Source organism: Lampris incognitus, chromosome 2, assembly GCF_029633865.1.
Source record: "Lampris incognitus isolate fLamInc1 chromosome 2, fLamInc1.hap2, whole genome shotgun sequence".
Lineage (NCBI taxonomy): Eukaryota > Metazoa > Chordata > Actinopteri > Lampriformes > Lampridae > Lampris > Lampris incognitus.
The window spans coordinates 41264800-41287391 of NC_079212.1; the positions used below are offsets into that span (position 1 = coordinate 41264800).

The window sequence follows — 22592 nt, forward strand, 5'->3', positions numbered from 1 at the left end:
TGGCAACAGCACATTTATGGCATAAAAAAATTACAATTTCTTTTTACAATGAATTAAATAGAAAAGTTTTAACATTAATTCGTTGTTTTTTTAGTTAAATATACTGTTGTTGTTTTTTTTATTAAAAAATGTGGGAGTGTGTATGTGACATAATGGATAGCCAGCAGGCTGATGGGAGCCGAACATAAAATCAGCTCCGCACCTCTCATAAGTGTATGACAGTCACTTGTCTTTCCCTGTCATTAGCCCTTTAAATAGGAAATAGTGATAGGAAGAATTGTCTAAATAAATAAGACAGCCAAATCTAAGCTTGACGTTTTTTTCTCTTCATTAATCCACCCGCTACCCGCCCGAACGTCGCCAGCTTTGTAACACAACATACTGTTAGAACGATTTTTCCGGCACAGTCGGTGATTCCCTGTTCACACATACTGCTTCTGTCTGTAGGATTTACAGACAGCGTTTGTTCACACATGACATGACGGTGTCTTCCATCGTGCTCATGTAAGATGTCTTTTATATCGTAAATACGGCATTTGATTTTCCATATAACTGTACCACACAGCCGACATCTGATTACATCCTCTGCACAGACTGAACGAAGCTCTGTTTCTAGGTAGGTACATCTCCTGGTTTGCAAATAAATCTCTCGCCCTGCCATGAACAAGTCACGGATACATTGCTTATGACTGATTGTAAACTTTTGAGTTGACCTGTGCCTCACTAAATAAAGATAAACAGCATTGAAATACAGCTTTGGATTGACAATCTAGCTAAGAGGGTTCTCTCAACTAATCTGACCTCGACTTATCCGAGGCCGGATTTGTATAAAAATATAAGTTGAGTTGTGGGAGTATTCCAGTTATCAGAGTTCAACTTAAGTGGGCTTAACTGTATGGAAGCGGTAAATGTGGTAACACAGAAAAGGGCTAACCTGAGCCCTTATAGGGTAGCATTTCACCACAGTGAAACCAATACATCAGTTAGACTGGAGCCAGCTGGTTTGTTAGTTGGTATGCTTTACAGTCACTGAGGTAAATAAATGCAGTATAAAATCTCCTGTTGGAAAACTGTCACCCAAAAAGGCTTTGGCTTTGCTCTGATATGGTATTTACAGCAGCTCCTACACAGGCATTTTAGATTCAGAAACCTTTTACATGACTAAAATACAAGTGCGATATCTACCAACAATGGCATAAAACAGACCTGTACTTTAGTTATGATGGCGCAAGAAAACTACTTGAACTTATCTACTACTTCAACTTCAATAATGCAAGTTACCCAAAACTTAAAATAGAAGTTCCAGGCAGTAGCCTGTCTTTGAGGAGACAAAGTGTAATGACAAAGTCATTGCTTTTGAGATGCAAAAAATCCATCCATTATCCAAGCCGCCTATCCCAATCGGGGTTGCGGGGATGCTGGAGCCTATCCCAGCAGTCATTGGGCGGCAGGCGGGGAGACACCCTGGACAGGCCGCCAGTCCAGCACAGGGCCAACACATTCAAACTTAGGGACAATTTAGTATGGCCGATTCACCTGACCTACATGTCTTTGGACTATTGGATGCAAGAAATGTTGCCCTTAAATACTCTATCCATATAAATAATTAATCTCAACATAAGTGTCAATAAACAAAACGTTTTACTGCAAAACACAGCTATGCACTGTGACAATACTTCAAATGCTTTGCATCTGGGCAGGACACAACTGCAAAATCCAACAAGTAATCACCAACAACAGCCAATTTCACCATTGTAAAGGGAGGGACACAGTGACACAGTGTGTTATGCATATTTTGGGGTAAAAATATGATGAGAGGAAAGCTAGTAATAATATTGACAGATATAACGCTAACAAATGTCCATTGGGTGAGATTCCTAAACTCACAGACGCATCAAACTAGCTTATAAGCTATCAATGTGGCCAGGAACAAGGCGATAAGAAAGCAACATCCCATCTAAAATCAACGGCAGCGCTAAGTCAGAACATTTACTATTCTTGTATACCCCACTTCTGATCACGCAAATTAATCATATTCAAACAGAGGTTTTTGCTATAATGGTAGAGCCACCAAACACGATGAGCTCAAGATTAAATAAATTAAACCACCTTGTCTGGGGAACGAACCTGTGCCCCGTCTGCCTTCTTCAATTAAAATCATATTGGCGGCTAAAGCATTCACTAGAAAGGTGCAATACCAAATCCACCACACAGTCATGGTAGACAGTTGGTAAAAAATGTTTAAATTCTGTTGTTGAAATACAAAATTACAATAATCAATCGATATCTTACATTCTTTTAACAATTTATTCACCAATAATTCATACATTTAACTATAATTTCTTGCTCATTCAAATTGGTGAATTTTAGAACACGCCCATCCCGCAGAACCAGTTGCCTTAATATCTGATTTTTGTATTCAAAATTCATTCAATCTACTGCGCTTCGGTGGTGTGTAATCAATCAATCAGCACAGATAAAACTAGAAATTTGTTAGTGGACAACACAGGAAGATGTGGGAAATAAAAAGGTAGCGGAGATCTTACTCTGATCTGGTTCTTGAGCTGCTCAGCCTCCTGGCGTAGCTGGTCCAGTTCACTCATTTTCCTCTGCTAATGGTGTGCTTCACTCCGCCGCCTAGACTCTTACTGATCTGAGGAAGACAAGAGAAGGAAAAGCATAACAAATTGCCCACACACTGCTGCTTTGATCAGTCTTAGCAATTAACGCATACAAGTGTCTGTAAACCCAAACGCACATTTGATGAAAAGTTAAACTACACTGTCATAATACAGGTGGGAACGTGCGTTCCTGCTTGCTTTTATGTTTCATGCCGAGACTCCGACTGGCATTTTCCAATGCCAGGTCTTGGCGAATTAATTTTGGTAGGGATGCAATATCTTAAGTCTCACATAATGAACCTATGGTTACAGCCACTTTCACAGCATCCTTATGAGCATATTTAAGGCCTAGTCAAAGTCACGGGGAGCCACAGAAGCCCAGTGCGCTCTAGAGAACTCCAGACTTGTCCTTGCCAGTTTCAAACTGTTACCTAGCAACAGGCACTCAGCAGCGAGTTTAGCCTTAAGATCACAATTTTGAGAATGATGTCGAATTTGTTTCCTCTCATTTCAGAAACAATAGCAAACCCTTGAGTAAACATCTGGCCCAGGGTGAGCAGCTGATAACCAATCCTCAAATATGAAGGCAAAAAAAGCAAAATCCACACTGTAGGCAGAGAACAAAAACCCACCCTGTCTCTTGACCGTCACAATGAAGTGAAACTCGGAGTGCAGATATCAAGAAAAGAGAGAGGCACGGACAAGAGGTCAGCTTGGGTATCTTTGTACTACTCGAGCTCCACGGCACACGGGTAGGTACTCGCGAAGCTTTCAGCGCTCTGGCCTCTGGACTCTCCTTCCACCAATGTCATCCCTGTAATCCTGGGACACAGTTGATTCAGCTCCTCCAGCCAAATCCGGTTAAGACAAAACCTGCTGATGATCCTAAAAGCAGTGGCTATCTCACTGACCCCAATCCTCTGGTCAACTCACTTAGTCCTGACACTTTCACTCTCCAGAGAAAGGAGACATAACCATACAAACACTAAAGTGGGATACATTTTATGGTAACCATGTATGAGCTCTGGCTTACTGGCTTCATGGGTAGGAGAAATGATGGGAGACTGTTTCTAAATGATGCAGCCAATGATGAACAAGGTGTCAATAGACTGACATATTCCAACTCCTTAAGTGCCCAAATTCACAATAAGCCAGTTATCTAAACATACAAACCAGCTCTGCATTAACACTGGAGATTGCCTTTACAGTTTGGAAATGACTAGTTTTAACATTCCACCAACCAGATCTACTGTAAAAAAAAAAAAAAATATATATATATATATATATATATATATATATATATATATATATATATATATATATATTTTATTGTGCACTCCCCACAGCTTTGTACTCTCATCCATCGAAAGGGGCAAAACCCCTGAATCTTCTATTAAAAAAAAAAAGTACACATACACAATTTATACACTACCTACTGACACCTTACCTCCTTTCTCTGGGTTTCAATATGGGTCCTCTGTCCTGTTGAGTGTTGAGACACTCTGAATGAAGTCCTTATCCCTCAAGTGCCTGACATCTCTGAAGCTGCCTGCCACCTGATTGGCCAGAGCATCTACATGGGTCTGCATCTAAGCAATGCGACTTAACCCCTAATCTTGATAATAAAAATGTCTCGTGATAACATCAGACTAATTCTCCTCTTCTCTGTAGGCTAATGAGCCTTCTTTTTCCACTGTTAGTTTAACTGACCTCACTGATGGCTTCTTCAACATGAGCTGCAAAGGCAAGCATTAGTTTCCTGTTCCTACGCAAGCCCATTTACCTGACACACTTGCAAAGCCTGCCAGGCTACTGAAGTGAAAAATGTCTTATCTTGGTTGAAAAAAATAAACAGAAAGACTTAGAATCTAATTAGAGATCATAAACATTCTTATCAGAACTCATTAAAGAATCTGTCGTCAGAAGAAAGGAAAAAAAACTGACTAGAACTAAAAAAAATCAATTATAAAGTTATAATTGAGAACATTTGTAGAATGTACTGTTCTCTCATTGGTCAACGTCACTGCATTCATCAAGGATGCAATCTACCTTGTGTCCAAAGCTACCACAATAGGTAAACAAGGGCAAGAAAAAAAAAATGCTCACATGCCAGACATTGCATAGGTTGTTTTCAAACATATCACGCTTTACAGGATGAAACAACCGATTGTCATCCTCGACACTTGTTTTTGCCCCACAGCTGTTGGACTAGGCCAGTACTGGTATGATTTAGTTTTCATCGGAGGAGGTCATTAGCCAATTGGGGTAAATTAAGGGCACTCAAGACCATTAGTAAGCGCAGTCAACTATGGATGCTCCGCAAAACCCAGTTCTAAACATGACGGCATGATAAGGTCCCACCTTGTTAGTTCCACTGTTGGTTCTGGAGAAATAAGGGAGTTAGATTTCTGTAGTGGCAAACACGGGTTTTCAGGGAATTTATGGAAATGCTGTTTTCGCAATGTTGCTGCTCTCCCTTTCGGGACCTGTCTGAGCAAGAGGTGGGCCTGTGCTCTTACAACCTGAAGTGTTCATATCATCACGTTGGAGAGAACCAAATGCTCAAAAAGTGTGGTTACACTTCACCCGAGTCAACGACAACAATGCTTGCTGCCGCAAGCGCAATAAAATCCTTCCATGTAAGGGAAGCAATACAGTCAATTTATCCAAACATATCTGTTAACCAAGCATAACAAAAATCTGTAAAGGGGGGGGGGTGTTTACTCACGACCAGAATATAGGATAGATTTGTAAGTCAATAGCACCGTAACATTTAAGTAACATTTGGATATTAAACACACAGCGCACATTTTCCTTACATGAACATATTACAAACACTTCAAGTCACCAGTATCACTGAAACAGTGGGAGCCCTGGGCATTTCCCTGCAACAAGACGGTCATGACATGCGAGTCACCAGTTGCAATAAAGCCATATTTCAGGTACGACTCATCGCATTTCCTTTTGAAGAAAGCTTTCTTTTTTTTTCTTCTTTGCAGTCTCGGCCTCTGCTGTCTCTGGGTCATCACCATCATCATCACCATCATTAGACCTTTTATCTCTCCTACCTCTTCCAAAGAAACTCTCAAGCAACGACTGTTTTTTTTTTTACTCATGGTAGTGAGCTAGTTGCAACATGCACATCGAGCAGGTAAGCGGGAGGTGACCGACTGATGACCTCACGTGCATTGCATTACTCAAGTTCAACATCAGTATCCTCATCCCGTTGTGGGTGTAACAGGGAATGGTGAAGAAAGGTGCGCCACAGAGAGGCCGTACCAAGTTCAATGTAATTACCACACAAATAGCCTATAATGTTTAACGTTTATTATTCAGGTTTGTTTATTTATTTATGCTGAATCATTCCGTTTCCTCGCAGCCCAGTGGTTGGGGACCGAAGGCCTATACCATACCAGAGCCATAGATACAAGGTCTGTTAGGCTAATAATTACCGTCAACAGGCTAATCAATGAAAGACCTTCTTAGCAAACTGTTCAGCTATAAATGTACCTAGAAAATCTGCCAACTTTTGGTTGGGCTTGGGCTGTTGCTACAACCCACCTCACCCCACCTGTCTACCACTGCTCCCAGCCAAGCACGACGTCCCTTTGCTCTTGCAGCTAGAGAATGATAAACAACTTCCAATTTTGTTCACAGTAAACGGTTTTTTCTTGTTTAATAATTTTAAAAGAACCAATAAGAGTATTGATGAAGTACTGAACTGATAAGTAGCATCAGTAAGAATATCAGCATCAATTAAGTTCTGACAATACCCATCCCTACAGTTCACCGAGTAGCGCGAAAGGGTTCAAGGTTCCACACTGTGGCCCGCCGAACAGCTGACAACCACTAAAAGGTGGACAAAACCTTATTAAATGATTGACTTCCTTGGGCCTGGTTTGGACTTCTCCATTACATGGCTGAAGATGAACCAAGACTAAACTATGCAAGCAATTTAGCATACAGCCAATAAGTACGTCTACACGGAAACCAATATCCATTTGACACGGACTAATCAGTTAATGACAATGTGACAATTAAAACCCTTACATTATTTACAAACATGTTTTCCCTGATAAACTGAGTATATGTCGATTTTAAGGTACATCAGCTCTTCCAATACCTCCTTTTGTCAGTGCCCAACTGAGGTACTGACTGCGTCCGCACTTTTTTTTTAAATCATTTTTTTAATCATTGTTGAAGAACACCATAACATGAATGTTCCAACTTGCCATTCAGTGAGAGAGTTGGCCATTGGGCAGCTTCTGGGTCTGTGTATGTAGCAGCAGACAGCAATCCACCGCAAACTGAGCCACTGGCATTGTAATAGATTATATTCACCGTATGTTGCCCATTTTGAATTTAAAAGATTAACGAATTCAACATACCACAAATAAAGAATAGATACAACTGGATGGAAAACACTGAAGAGACACATTAATAAGCTACCAATGTTTTATTTATTCTTTTTTTTTTTTTTTGACCTGTGCTGTAGGCAGGCTTGGCATACAACACAGATAACTTGTATGCCAATGTGTCCTATACAGAGTTCATCTGTAGGTGGAGTTCAGGTTCTCCACCTGCAAAGTCTTTATTAATTATCAAGAACCGCTTATAATAGCCGTCCTTTATCTGTAGGATGACAAGAGCGCAGGGTTTTTAATATACATTAATAAGCACCTCTGGTCCCCCTTTTCAGCATGTTTGATCAGCTAAACAACCAATCAGCATTGCTTCTCCAAGAGGGAGCCAATCACAAGTGAAACGAGGAAAATCAGAAACAAAATGACAACATGTATCTGATGCTAGTTTTAAAAAGCAATGTGACAAATTTTTCATGAATTGCCAAAGGTTAATGGGAAATGTCGCAAGTCTGTTGAGGATTTTCACAAGCTTATGGCTTATAATCTTGTGAAAATGGGAGGAGCCCCCTCTCTCTGTCATGTCTTCCCTACTGTGACAGTAGCTGAAGATGAAGTTGTTCACTTGTTTGGTTTATAAAAACTGCCATTGCTTCACAGTGAATGTAATCAATTACCATGCTTATGACTGCTCAGTTTGAAACGATATGCCTAAATGTAACTGGTCAAACTAATTAAAAGCATTCTGGGGATTCACAAAAATGTTTCTGAAAAAACTTGGCATTTCGCTGTATTTGTAGTTCAAATAACAGCCCATTTACTGCGTCTGGTGATCATTTGGATGCAGTTTCCAAAAGCTGATCATAAGGAGGCTAAGCTGTTTACATGTGTTAATGAATCAAAGGACTGAGCGAAAATCTGGATGCCACAATTAATTTATGGTTACCCTAATTCTGATCTTACCCCAACAAGGATTATCAGCAAAGTGTTTACATTTACATCCCAGGGAACCATGGCCCAGCCCAGAGCTGCACCCGAAGAGGAAACACCGAGGGCAGTCTGGCAGGATACGGAAGTGCGGCAGGCTAAGCTAACTGCTAGCCCATGCAGACCGGCAATTCCGATAACACCAAGGGCAGTCTGGCGGCAGCCTCGCCTAGCGTTGACTGTGTTTTTGGTGTTGTCGTGTGGAGTGCGGGGAGGTGTGTCGAAGGTGTCTGGTTGGAGGAGCCTGGTCTGCTGCGTCCGGTGGGCCAAGGGACCACAGCCCTGCCTGGAGCTGCGACCGAGGGGGAAACACCGAGGATGGTCTGACAGGACGTGGAAGCAGGGCAGGCTAAGCTAACTGGTAGCCCATGCAGACTGGCAGTTCCAACAGTCATCCTGGCTGGCGTTCTCTCCGACAGTGATTTTTTAAATTTCTTTTAATAGTGGTATTTTTTAGATATGTGTTTTTGTCTTTGTGGTGAACTGCTGTGGGTTGGGGGAAATTATATTTTGTTTCATTTCATGTATGCAAGTACACGAAATGAAATGACAAATAAATGTTCCCGGTTTGTTTTATTATCAGAGTAACATCTTTATCTGTTCATGAATGGGTTATTGGTCTGCATGTTAACAGTTTAAATGTAGTCTCGCGATACCAGACAATTGGAGATCTCCACCTACCAATGTCCGAGGACTTCTGAATGCAAGATAGTTCCTAAAACGGTGGCGAGAACAGCTGCTAACAAACCTACACCTACTGCTTTGGAAATCTAGGGCACGCTTTAGTGGAAACGAGGCTCCACCATCTCCAAACTGGAGATATAGCGAATCACTTTGTAACACAGAGAACTTTTTAAAACACTGAAAATGGATGTGCCGAGCAACGTTAAGATTATTTGTGTTTGTTTTTAACCAATGAATATGTTTCACCACAAACGCGACAAAACAGCAACAAACTTTGAAGGAGCTTTCCTCGGCGACTGCAGCTGAGCCATCCTATAATGCATGTGTTGCTGGTACGACAGTGTTTACAGGCCCATGACTTCTGCATGTCATTGCCCCAAATATGAAGGGCCGCTCTAAAGACTTTGGGTTGGTTCTACAATGCAGGTTCTCTAATTGTCCCCCCCTCCCCCAGTTTTAGCAACAAAAGCTGGGAGATTGTCCGCAGTCTCTAGTTGAACATAGCATTGAGCCTGACTTGTGAGTCTGGTTTAAATGGGAGTTTTTGGTCCCCCCCCCTTTTCTCCCCAACTGTATCCAGCCAATTACCCCACTCCTCTGAGCCGTCCCGGTCGCTGCTCCACCCCTTTGTCGATCCAGGGAGGGCTGCAGACTACCACATGCCTCCTCCGATACATGTGGAGTCGCCAGCCACTTCTTTTCACCTGACAGTGAGGAGTTTCACCAAGGGGACGTAGCACGTGGCAGGATCACGCTATTCCCAATTCCCCCTCCCCCCTGAACAGGTGCCCTGGCCGACCAGAGGAGGCGCTAGTGCAGCAACTAAGACATACACCCACATCCGGCTTCCCACCTGCAGACACGGCCAATTGTGCCTGTAGAGACGCCCGACCAAGCCGGAGGTAACACGGGGATTTGAAACGGCGATACCCGTGTTGGTAGGCAACGGGATAGACTGCTACGCTACCTGGATGCCCCTAAATGGGAGTTTTGCTTAAGAGAAGTTGGGAGGAAAATTGAGAAGAGCCAATCCATGCATTCAATAGCAACCAGAAGAGAGGAAAAGTCCACTGTAATTAAAATAACGTATATTTCAAAAAACACTATGCTTTTGTAATCGAAAGATTTCAATGATTATTTTTAAACTCAGACAATGATTGTTTCAAGTCTGTTCATTATCTACTCTTAAGTGCTCTGTTTCCTTTTTCTAAAGGGTCATACATTTGATTGATGCTCTTCCCTCATGTCTCTCGGTTCAATGTATTTCACAATATTCTGTAAAATATCAAACAGAGCACTCAACATTTTTTAATTTAAAACAGACAATCTGGTAGTGTAAAATCAGTTCTTTAGATGTATGACGCCTTATGGTCTAGTATGCTTACCTCCCCTGTTGCCCAAGTAAAGATTTATTGGAGACCAGCTGTTTAATCTAAACTGCCCTTTTTGGGGCACAATCACGAGTCTTCTAGCCTGGCCTACAGTTTTGATAACAAAAACGCAATTAAACAGAAAACTTGCTCATATTTCAACAACTGAAAGTGCTAGGAGTAGCATTCTGCACCGGCGATGCGAGAGATATTTCGTTTAGAGGGGAGGGGAGCACGACAATGGTGGCAGAGGTGTGATTCAGAGGGCTCTTTTTCCCCCCTTGTGCTGGTGGTGGGAGTGTTGAAATCACTGGCAGCCCCACAGATAGAGACACTGCTGCCTTCTCTCTCAGCCTGCTATTTTTAGAGAGGTGGTGGGGGAGGGAGGGAGGAGGAGGGAAGCAGACTTCACATTTTCCAGCCAGTCCTATCAGCTCCCACATCTCCAGCACGACGCAATGACAAGGAGAGAAGGAAGTGAAATTTGACTCCACACAGATGCCCGCACACGCACGCGCACATTTCATGGACATTTCCTTTTCCTGTAAGGCATTAAGCATAAATACATGATTGATTGGCACACCAGTTTTCTGAAAATCAGTGAGCTAAAGTTAAAATGAAAAACTGCAAGGTTTAAAAAAAATAAAAAAATAAAGCTGATATAACAGGAACTGAACAAGAAATTAGCTGAGGCAAATCTGACCAAATCTCTTTTTTTGGAATTTGGGAGTTGCCGTGTATTGCCATTAGGGAAAAAGGCCAACCGAACTAAAAGATAACACTCTTTATTCTAAATTCATGAGGACAAAATGACAAGCAGAGTTCATACATGTGAAAACGAAGGCGTGACTCGACATGAATTCACCGGACAGGCTCGACAGGGGCTTTGTTTGTAGGGCGGAGCGAAGGGGGCAAATCTAGGGTTAAAGCAGCCCCAACCCATGACGTGAGGACGGACAGACTGGAGGGGCGGGTAGGCGGGGACATGTTCTGGCGCACAGGAGTATACAAGTGGGGGAAGCGAGTGAGCTGGAGAGCAGACCCAGATTAGCCTAATGAGAGTGAACAAGCAGAGGACAATTGGGAGAGGAGCTACTAATTAACCCCTTGGTGAGGGGGAACGGGGTGTGGCATGCTTCAGTGTTTTATGCCAAACGGAGCGGGTGCACATATACTCCACCTTGCTAGGTGACAGAAGATAACAAACGGGAGAGAAATAGGGCCAGTGGCGTTATTAGCGCAAGGAAATAAAATTGACTCCATTAGTTTTGAACGAGTGTCACGCAAACTAGCATCAGATTATACTTGCTTGGATTATGCCTTTTTACACGAAAATGCTTTTTGGCCACTCGAACCACATAAAAAATATCTCTAAAGGGGCTATATATGATATGTAGAACATTAATATAGCAGCAAACATATTTGCTATGTAAAGAGTAGGGATGGGTACCAAAATCTGGTATTTAAACGGGCACCGGTGCTAAATTATTAAAGACCGTAGTATTGATAAACTCCGACATTTAACAGTTCTGCCATCGGTATTCGAGAAATTAAGAAAATACATTTCTTACTTATTTAGGCTACATAAACTTTATCTTGCACCTTTTCTCTCACCAACTCCATTTCTAATTTTCAACAAGATTAAGACATTTGTCCGTGATGCAATTTTGCTATTCCCAATCCAGAAGAGAGGTCTCTCTTGGAGTCTGTCACGTACGCGCTGAGGGGCGGGGCCAGCTCTCTGCCTCGCTCTCTCATACACACGAACACACACACACACACACACACACGAACACACACACACACACACGAACACACACACACCAACTAAAGGGTTAAAAGTTAAAAGTCTGGCTATACTTCACTAGTCGATGCTGACAATACTCGTTGCCACAAGTGCAACTAGTCTTTTGCATGTCAGGGCAGAAACACAAGCAGTATTATGAAACCTCTGGCGGAAGTGCATCAAATACAGGTGGAGTAATGCAGTTTTTGACTGCCCAGCTGGTAGTTCATCTCTCGTCGCCCCATCCACCTCAGGTATGTTATGTATGCTAGCAGCGTAGAGCCCACACGGCACTAACTGCATTATACAAACATGGGCTGATGATTAAAAGTAAAGCTCTGTCCAGACCTGAGAAAATAAAGCAACGTTAATTTTGTTCTTGATTTGCTTTGGGTTTTTTTTCTCTTAGAAAAATAACAAAAAGAACCGATAAGCATACCATTACAGTACCGGCTCGATAAGCAGTACCGGTGAGAGTAGTAGTACCATTAAAATGTTAACGGTACCCAGCCCTAGCAAAGGCATAGTGGAGTAATGGCGTCCTGAGCAGAGAATGAATTCATACTCCCTGTGTGTGTGTGTGTGTGTGTGTGTGTGTGTGTGTGTGTGTGTGTGTGTGTGTGTGTGTGTGTGTGTGTGTGTGTGTGTGTGTGTGTGTGTGTGTGTGTGTGTGTGTGTGTGTTGTAATCCGTGTTTCTCTCTTCTTTGTTCTGGAAACCGGTCGGGCCGCACGTGCACGTTAGTGCATCACACCTTCATGATAGTGCACGTGAGGTAGCTAGCATTAGCAGGATAGCTAGCATGCTAATAATTACATTATATGGATTTAGGTCACCCGGCAGATCGAAGAAACATCCCCTTACCAAGCTGAATACGTTACTAATGTTAATAAAATAACTATACTGTAAAATTCAATATTCTAACCAACGATATAATAGCCAAAACACATCGTTCTGGTCTGAGATGCTGGTGCTGAATATCATATATGGCACCTTTAACAGCATGTAAGCATGTCTGGTATGTTCCATATTCCCAAAAAGAGGTGTGTTTTTTTTTTAAAATGCTGTATAGCAATGAACATGTAATATAAGGAACCAAGTTTAAAACGCAGCCTATAAAAATGTGAGTCAGTAATGATGAAGCAATTTGAAGGCAAATGAAACAGAAGAAGACCAGTGATGTTAGGCAGAGCATTGTGTGCCACCACATGGAAAGTTTCTGACGAGGAGAGAAAACAGAAAATGTCATGGAACCCCCTTAAGCGCCGTGATCGCTTGTTGCGATAGCCTTACCAGGCAGAGATTTGGTACTGGACTAACCGGATGATACTGTACACACACAGACACAGGCGGCCATGTATTATGCTCGCGGCACCATTGAGACAGGTGGGGTAAGGAGAGTGGTCTTAATAATTTAAGCCCTCCTGCTTCGATACCAGATGCCCCACCCTTCACCTGCATGGAGACATCACTCCTTTCTTCCCTGTCTGACTGCTCATGCCATTTCTTTGCATGACTGTAGAGCATATTTGGGTCCTTGGATCGGAGCATTAAGGCTTTGTGCCCATCAGAGACCTCTTTCAAAGAAACACTGGTAGCACTGCCGCTGGAGGTTGGGTATTTGGATAGGGCTGTGTGGAAAGACAGGTGCCGAGTGCTGGGAGGAAATGATTGGTTGTTGTTACTCAGAAGTCAAATGTTGATGAAAGGCATATTCCTCTCAATACATCATGATAATATACATTTATATTGCCAAATTAAAAGGAGTTTCTGTTCACAACACTTTTATGATTCACAATTTTTGGTCCTTACTTCTTTGCTTTGACAAAGCAGATTTGGCTTTTGCTTCCTCTTTGGTCCCATCCCTCCTTTATCCTTGTTGGTAGAATTAGAAATGCCACAGATGAGCTGTGCATTTCAACAAAAGTTGATTTGTTAAACTTGGGAAACAGCGGAGGTGGGAATGAGGCGGGGCTGGATGATATATTGGGTATTAAAGATATATTTGCCACGATTTTGTCGGGGGCAAAAGTAGGCAATATTGTGAATGCCACAGTGATCTTAATGTGCCTTTTAAGTGGACAACTGAGCTTTCATTAAAACCGGGCCAGTTGTATTAGTCTCGTGACCACCCCGGGTCTCACAAGTATGAGAGAGTTGGTGGAGTCGGGGTAAAGTACTAATCTTGCGTTGCATGGCCATAGCTCTAAACTCACAGATGGTTTCCCCGATAGGTTGCATTGTATAAGAAAATGTGAACAACAAAATACTAACAACAACGCAATGCGATGCAGCCTATTGGTCAACAGGGAAGTCAGTTTCCACATTCACTGACAGTTTGCCGACAATATTACCAGCAGACACAATTTCAGCAGCGATTTAAAGACACACAGGAGACTGCTCAGTATTATGGCCACCTATGGAGTGCTATCCCTATGATATATGCAGGATACATAGGGGTAACGTTGAAAGTCGTAATTGTTTCCCTTGAAGACCATCGACCTCAGAAATAAAATGGTTTTTTTTGTTAATATTTGTAGGCCATTTAGCCAGCATACATTGTTTACCTCCAAATATATGCAAACCTGATAGCATCATGCCTCTGAATGCAACACAAGTCATCGGTGGACACAAGCCCTTAGCCTGTAGTTGATTTTCATCTCCTTGAAACCTCCGGGGGAGCCCAGGATGGGGATAGGCCTTGTTTCATTTTGGTGGGCAAGGTGGTTAATAGCTGCCTGTGCCACTGCCTGACTGGTTTTTGACAGCATAGACTCCACCTTAGGAAGTGCAGCAGAGCCTCTCTGAACGGGCGTTTCCTCTTTAAAAGTGTTTCACTTGCTGCTTTTGCTCTCTCATCAAAACACACAGCGGATGTAGCAACGGCGCATCCTTCACAAACATTTTCTCTCTCCTTCTCTGTCGGCTGTGCTTCTACCATTGCTACACTTGCCAGCATTAGGTGTCCACTTGGGGCTTTAAAACCAAAGGCACAACTAACTATACTATTACCACACTGTTTACAGAGGAAACCTTGATAAATAAGTCAGCCGGTGGTTATTAAATATAATATAGAAAATGCGGGAAATGTGTTATCATTGGCCTGTCCTGACCATTTCATTCTCTGCTCTCTGGCGCTTTGGTCGGGAGAGGACAGGAGGCAGCTACACACTACATTAAGTAGAGGGCATTGTGTGGTACTGTGCAACTGCATAAAAGCTGACCCAAATTAGGTCACTCACTCAGATTAGGCCCGCTAGGCCATGTTGGTGCTGTGACACCATGAGACTGACTTAATATAGTTTTATTCTGAAGGAGCTCAGAGAATTCATTGAGAGTAGCCTGCGAGACAACTCACTTTTGTCAAAAGTACTGAGATTGCATTAGTGATGGAAGAAAATAAGTGTGGTATCAGCCCCTATCTAAAAAACAATCAAAATGAACAACACAGATGTCTATTCAACAGAAAGCTGGGATATGGTTAAGCGTATTGAATTTAAATTAGTTTAGTGTGAATGAGAGGATCTCGAGGCCAACACAAACTGGAACTGGCCGACATGTGTCAAGAAGCACTCTCGCAATTCATTTCAATATAAAATCCCCACTCCGATGGCATCTAGCCAATGCACCTCTAACTGAAAAGCCACGACTTTTCACAACACCATTCTATTCTCTCGGGCACCTACTAGGGTTGTCAAAAATATATCAATAAGTACTGGTATCAGTCTACACCGTGCCACACATTCGATACTAGCATGGCTGAAGTCGCATAGGGGGTGACGAAGCCGCTTGTCACAGGCGCCTCGGTTCACTTCCAGCATTGCTAACCGCTTGTGCAGTACATAATGGGATAATTTGTGTTGTGAGGCAGGCTGGTGGCAACGGGGACAAAAATCAAAATCAAAAGTTGAAATGTTGAGCCCGCCACACGAGAAATGTACCAAGTAGTGACTAGTGCCAGAAACTGTCAGCATTTCTGGTGTGTAGAAATAATCTACAGAATGATCTTACCCTTAAGTCACGAATATCTGTCCTACCTGTCCAACTGTTAGTTGTTGATCTCATGCAGGCCATTTTCTTTTGTTTAATTTAACCATGCGTGAAAATATAGTGCATATATAACTATCGGCAAGACGGCACGTCGATAATCGGCAGACAGTAGCATGCAGTTTTCCTGCAAGAGAACCAAAGTGGGTTTTCCGAAATGACTTAGAAACAGATACACATGGACACAGAGAGAGAGAATAAGAGACATCCCAAATAAACTGTACTATAGTTTTTCCCCAAATAACTGACTGTTTCACCATTTCATTTTCAATTGGATAGAAATATTGTTTTGTTACAGAGTAAAAGAAAATGGCTTTATAGTTCAATAATACCTTTTCTGTTTTGGTTAATATTAGATTATTGAATTAAATGTTTTTGGATATTAAAATTATATTTTGTTTTAATTTTTCACTTTTGCCGTGGTATAGAAAATCCAAAACTTTTACTAGTATTGCATTTAAAGATAAAAATCTTAATACAGTGATAACCCTAGCACTGAGGCACCTACAGAGTAATATTTTCTATGGGAGAAAGATGCATAGTGCTCCATACATCACTGTTCATATCTGCCACACGTTGGCTGGAGCTTCCTGTTTGTACTGCAGTTGGCACCTGACGCAAGTCGTTTGACTTGCCACACTTCTGCACCTACGTGTGTATTCAGCTTTAGTGGCGAAACCATTTTCACGCCCTCAAAACTGATGCACAATCAGTGTAAAAAATATTGATTCCAAAATCTGTGGACCTGTTCTCTACCATCAGAGATGTGTAGACTGACCCTAAGCATTTCATTGTAGGCTCATGAACTCAGCTCAACAGATGCTGAGCAATGAAACAGAACTGAGGAAACAGTCAGCTTACAGACATCAAATCCCAAAAAAATTTATTCCATAAGAAGTAATTCCATAAGAATTACTCACGTTTGTTTTTAAATATGATTAGATGGTCAAAATACAGGGAAAATAGATTTTAAAAGGACTGGTGCATTGAGGACAACCTAGCACAGAATTAGGGCTTTAAGGGACCTCTGCCCTACATCAACCAAAACAGACAGGGACAGATAAAGCCACATTTAAATGCCATTTGTAGAGTTTACATTTTGTCTTGGGTAGTTGAAATCAACACCAACGTGGGCCAACATATAACTGAAAAGGGAGGGGAATGCAAAGAAACAGCAAGTGATCTAACAGAACAAGGTTCATCTCTACCCACTTCTCTCCACCCTGGTGCATACTGCAGCCATGGCATGGGGTGGGGTTTCGCTAAAAGGGCTTAATGCAGTGAGAGGTTTTTTTTTTCTTTTTCACAGCGGCACTCTACCGTCTGTGGAAGGCAACCACCTTCTTTCCCCTTCTCACTCGCTCCTCCATTTATCGTTAGAAACAATATGCAATATTTAAACGCTTAAAGACAGCTCCTCCTCCTCCTCTCTTCTGCCCACTCAACTAGACATTGGGCACTTCTTGCCCCATTATGATATGCATTTCCACTGCATCAAGAAAAAGACTCAACTGTATATATATTTTTTTTAATTTTGCTAGCTGAAATACAATGGTATGCAAACATACGGGCACCCCTGGACCAAAAAAGTGCATGTTTTGTTGAATCTCTATTGAAAGTCTCTATTGGCATTTCTGCAGATTTTAATGCACAATTACGCTTTATTTCTTGAATGTAAGAGATTGAAAAAAATGAAACCGTAAACATGGCACGTGCAAAGGTTTAGAAACCCCCTTGTTCCATTGTATTTAAACAGCTATACAAGGAAAACTGTTCAACAATTAACATCACAAGTTGATCAGGCATGATGATTGGATTATATTCAACAATTATGAAAAGTACTTCATTTTAAAATGCATGATAATATTGTCTCGTTAAAGCCAAGCGCATGATCCCGTCAATACATCTCAATGGCTTGTAATAGGATTTTAGGAAGGGAAATCAGCTTTATAATCACAATACTTAAACACAGTATATGTGATGTTAACTCATGGATGGCATTTGACCAAGTCAAATTCAGTGATTTCCCCCATCAGATTTCTCCATTGATTCCACAGTGAAACAGGCCACAAAAAAAAAAAAAGTCACCGACCTTTCATCCTCTGTTTGCTTATATCATGATGGAGAGGATTAGCGACCAGCGTCACATGCCATCCATGAGTGAACTACATCACATATACTGTGAACTACATCACACATACTGTTTGAGTAAAGTCCATTGTCATAAAATCCCATTAAGATCTATTAAGATGTATTGAAGGTGTCAGGGCTACCAGGTGTAGGACCCAAAAGCAGAACGAGACAGGATGGGGGGAAAAGCCAAAGAGGCACATTTATTGTCTGCCAGGTTAGGCAGGGACAAGGCTCTCGGACAGGCGGTGGGCTTAGCGGGGGCGTGGTCCTCCTACAGGCGGTGGGCTTAGCAGGGTCGTAGGTCCTGTACTGGCAGTGGGCTTGGCAGGTTCGCGGTTCTCGTACAGGCGGTGGTCTTGGCAGGGTCGTGGTACTCGTACAGGCGTGGTCCAGGCAATGGCAGGGAGGTCAATGGCGGTGGGCTTGGCAGGTTCGTGGTTCTCGTACAAGCGGTGGTCCTGGCAGGGTCGTGGTACTTGTACAGGCGTGGTCCAGGCAATGGCAGGGAGGTCAAAGGCGGTGGTCTTGGCAGGTTCGTGATTCTTGTACAGGCGGTGGTCTAGGCAAGGTCGTGGTACTCATACAGGCGTGGTCCAGGCAATGGCAGGGAGGTCAAAGGTGGTGGTCTTGGCAGGTTCGTGGTTCTCGTACGGGCGGTGGTCCTGGCAGGGTCGTGGTACTCGTACAGGCATGGTCCGGGCAATGGCAGGGAGGTCAAAACACTTGTAGTGGTACAACGATCTGGCATCATCTGGAGAGCAGAGCGACTTCTTATCCTGGCTGAGATGGATTGATCGGCCTGATTGGAGATGCAGGTCAGGTGTGTGAGCTCTAGAGAGCTCCAGATGAGATCAATGAACCAGATGAGCTAGGTTAGGCAGTGGGAGCGGCCTGACAAGGGCAGGGCCGATGAGGCAGGGACATGACAGAAGGGACCCTGGTCTTTGCTTTGTTACAAAGAAAGGGTCAAATATTGATGAAAAATCCTTAATACAAGCCAAACCTCATGTCTTGACCAACTTGTGATGTGCAATGTTGAATAAAGTACTGCCTTTGTGACATTACTCTTACATTAAAACATGGGGATGCCTAAACGTTTACACATGCTTAACTTGTTTTATTTTTAAGTCACTGAATTCAAGAAAGCATTAAAATTTCCTACAGTTAAGACAGGAGTTCAATTTTTTAGTCTCACAAGGCCAAATCCAAATTATGTTTCAGATCTGAAGTCTGGAAAGCTTTGAGCCAAAAAGTTATCGGCTTGGTTGGGCATCCCTACAGACACAATTGGTCGTGTCTGTGGATGGGAAGCCAGATGTGGGTATGTGTCCTGGTCACTGCACTAGCGCCTCCTCTGGTTGGTCGGGGCGCCTGTTCAGGGGGGAGGGGGAACTGGGGGGAATAGCGTGATCCTCCCATGCGCTAAGCCCCCCTGGCGAAACTCTTCACTGTCAGGTGAAAAGAAGCGGCTGGCAACTCCACATGTATCGGAGGAGGCATGTGGCAGTCTGCAACCCTCCCTAGCTCGGCAGAGGGGGCGGAGCAGCAACCAGGACGGCCCAGAAGAGTGGGGTAATTGGCCGGATACAAAAATAAGTTATGCGGGGACACGGAGCTTCCGTCACTCAAAACCAATCCATGTTGTGCCCGAGTAGCGCAAAGCACTGATGATCACCTATTTTCCCTTGAGAACTTGCTTCATCCATACCAGTGATGCTAAACCGGTAAGGTAGATGACTGTGCCATTTCCATTTGCTTCTATTAGTTTAGCCTCCATCTCAATTTTGTTAGCGTCAAGAGTCATGCTCCTTGCGCTGTAGCTATGCTAAATAATGACATGTTTCTATCCTGACAGGAGAAGAGAGAAAGGTTATATTTCAGGTAAGCAAGTGGAAGAACCATTTTTCTTTAACGAAGAGCCAATCAAATGTACACCGCTATCCAACTTTGGAAAAGAAAATTTTCTTCAAAGCGTCAAGACTGCAGGCTTGTTTTGGTCTGGCATTGTGAGACCATGTCCAACAAAACTCAACCAAACCAGACAACCTGCTGCACGAGTCCAATAGGAAACTCATGAAAGCCAAGACTTTGCTTACAAGTGCTTTTTCAGCAAAACGTTGAACCAAAAACTATTTATGCACCGCTTTTTTCCAGTGATACGTTTTCAAATTTATACATATTTATTCATCAATCAACTTCTTAAGTCCTTGGCTGACTTTCCATTTCGGGAACAATCTATTGTCATCTCATTCATGTACTTGCGTCCACAAAAGAGACGAAATTTTGTTTCTCCGAGCCCCCAACAGTGCAACACAAAAGACAAAAAAAAAAACCCATATAAAAAAAACCTCCCAAAAGCGACACCACCAAAAACATACAAAAACAGACAGAGGAGAAAATAAAAACAGTCAAAAACACAGTCCAGTCAGTAAATTTGTGTAAGCAATAATGTGTAAGCAAATAGGTGAGCTACTTCTCATTGGTCATTTCTACTTTTGTGGTGCCAATGTTATAAGAGAAAATTCTTGATTCTGTAACTTAGATGTGAAGCAAAGTGTTTTCCATAGGCATTGTTCTTACTGCTGTAAGCCAATTAAGCATTCTTATCTGATTTGACTCATTTCTTGAAGCAAACAAACATACAGCCATCTACAAATCATTTTCCTCCATTAACATTTTGACCATATTTCATGCTTTGCCTCTACCAATGTTGGCCAAGTTGGTACTGCTACTAGCAGGACCTAAATTTGATACTAACACACCTAAGTTTAAGATACTATTAACTACATCCTTTTTTTTTCTTTTTTTTTTTTTGGATTTTGTCTCTCTTTTTCTCCCCAATTGCACTTGGCCAATTACCCCACTCTTCTGAGCCATCCCGGTCCCTACTCCACCCCCTCTGCCAATCCGGGGAGGGCTGCAGACTACCACATGCCTCCTCCGATACATGTGGAGTCGCCGGCCACTTCGTTTCACCCGACAGTGGGGAGTTTCACCAGGGGGACGTAGCGCGTGGGAGGATCACGCTATTCCCACCAGTTCCTCCTCCCCCCTGAACAGGCGGCCCGATCGACCAGAGGAGGCGCTAGTGCAGTAGACCAGGACACATACTCACATCTGGCTTCCCATCCACAGACAAGGCCAATTGTGTCTGTCGGGATGCCCGACCAAGCCGGAGGTAACACGGTGATTCGAACCAGCGATCCCCGTGTCAGTAGGCAACAGAATAGACCGCTACCCTACCCGGACGCCCAACTACATCCTTTTAACAAATCAGTGAAGGCCATCTCAATGTCTCTTATCAGAATATACACAGCAGGAATAAACGTCCACTACTGTGAAACCAATTCTTTTGACAGTGTAGGTTTAATGGTAATTATTCTCATCGTGCTTCTGATAGTGATCCTTTTAAAATGTTTTAAGAGCTTTGGAGAAACTGAGTAACATTTATGAACTACTAAGAAAATGGCAAAGAGGGTGTCCGGGTAGCATAGCGATCTATTCCGTTGCCTCCCAACACGAGGATCGCTGGTTCGAATCCCAATGTTACCTCCAGCTTGGTCGGGCGTCCCTACAGACACAATTGGCCGCGTCTGCGGGTGGGAAGCCGGATGTAGGAATGTGTCCTGGTCGCTGCACTAGCGCATCCTCTGGTCGGTCGGGACGTCTGTTCGGGAGGGAGGGGGAATAGCGTGATCCTCCCACGCGCTACGTCCCCCTGGTGAAACTCCTCACTGTCAGGTGAAAAGATGCGGCTGGCGACTCCACATCTATCAGAGAAGACGTGGTAGTCTGCAGCCCTCCCTGGATCGGCAGAGGGGGTGGAGCAGCAACCGGGACAGCTCGGAAAATAGGGTAATTGCCAAGTACAATTGGGGGGGGGGGGGCAAAAAAAAAAAGAAGAAGGAAAATGGCAAAGAACAGTGGCACCTATATTTAATTACCACCAGTCTGGCTGCATCAGTCGAGCTAACCTCCAGTGACCAAGCACCATGAGCTGCATAATGACTGCGTCAGCTGTGGACAGTAAACTCACAGCAGTCAAATCACACTTAAAGATGATTTTTCTTAGTTCAGAAAATGATGGTACACAGAATCCAAATGGTTCAGCTACTGGGGAGTAGTTCTTTGAGCCAGTGGCCACAATAATGCCCAAGTCTACCTGTTGTGTCCCAAATGTAGAGTTAGGGCCTACCTACTGTATGAATGGGAATCTGACAATATAATTTTCCTAATGCATATTTGAAACGGCTCTAAATGAAATAAAAGGCATATAAATGTGTGAGCGTCACATAGCTTATAACCCAAGAACATTTATAATTTATTCGAGACACAAACACGCACGCACTTGGAGGTATAAAGAAAATCTAGACCACCATTGAAGAGCAACTTGATAGACTGTGTGTGTGTGTGTGTGTGTGTGTGTGTGTATATATAAGGGAAGGCTAAGTGCTATGGGGAAGTGATGCATGGTGAACGCAGCTGGGGCACAGCCAAGTCATAAAGAGGAGCAGGACAAGGGGGCTGATGATGCAGTAAGCGAGAAGTGGTGGGGTTTGCTCCTGGCCATTTCTTGAATGCCCCAATCCAATCCAACTCACTCC

At 43.0% G+C, this 22592-nt stretch overlaps 1 protein-coding gene across 1 annotated transcript in view; it reads right to left on the minus strand.

Moving 5' to 3' along the window:
- Window positions 1–22592, minus strand: part of gnb1a (guanine nucleotide binding protein (G protein), beta polypeptide 1a) — a 58478-nt gene that overhangs the window by 12137 nt on the left and 23749 nt on the right. The window contains exon 2 of the mRNA XM_056274167.1: window positions 2547–2653. Coding sequence (XP_056130142.1) covers window positions 2547–2603 — 57 coding nt within the window. The 5' untranslated portion in view covers window positions 2604–2653. The remainder of the gene's footprint in view (window positions 1–2546; window positions 2654–22592) is intronic.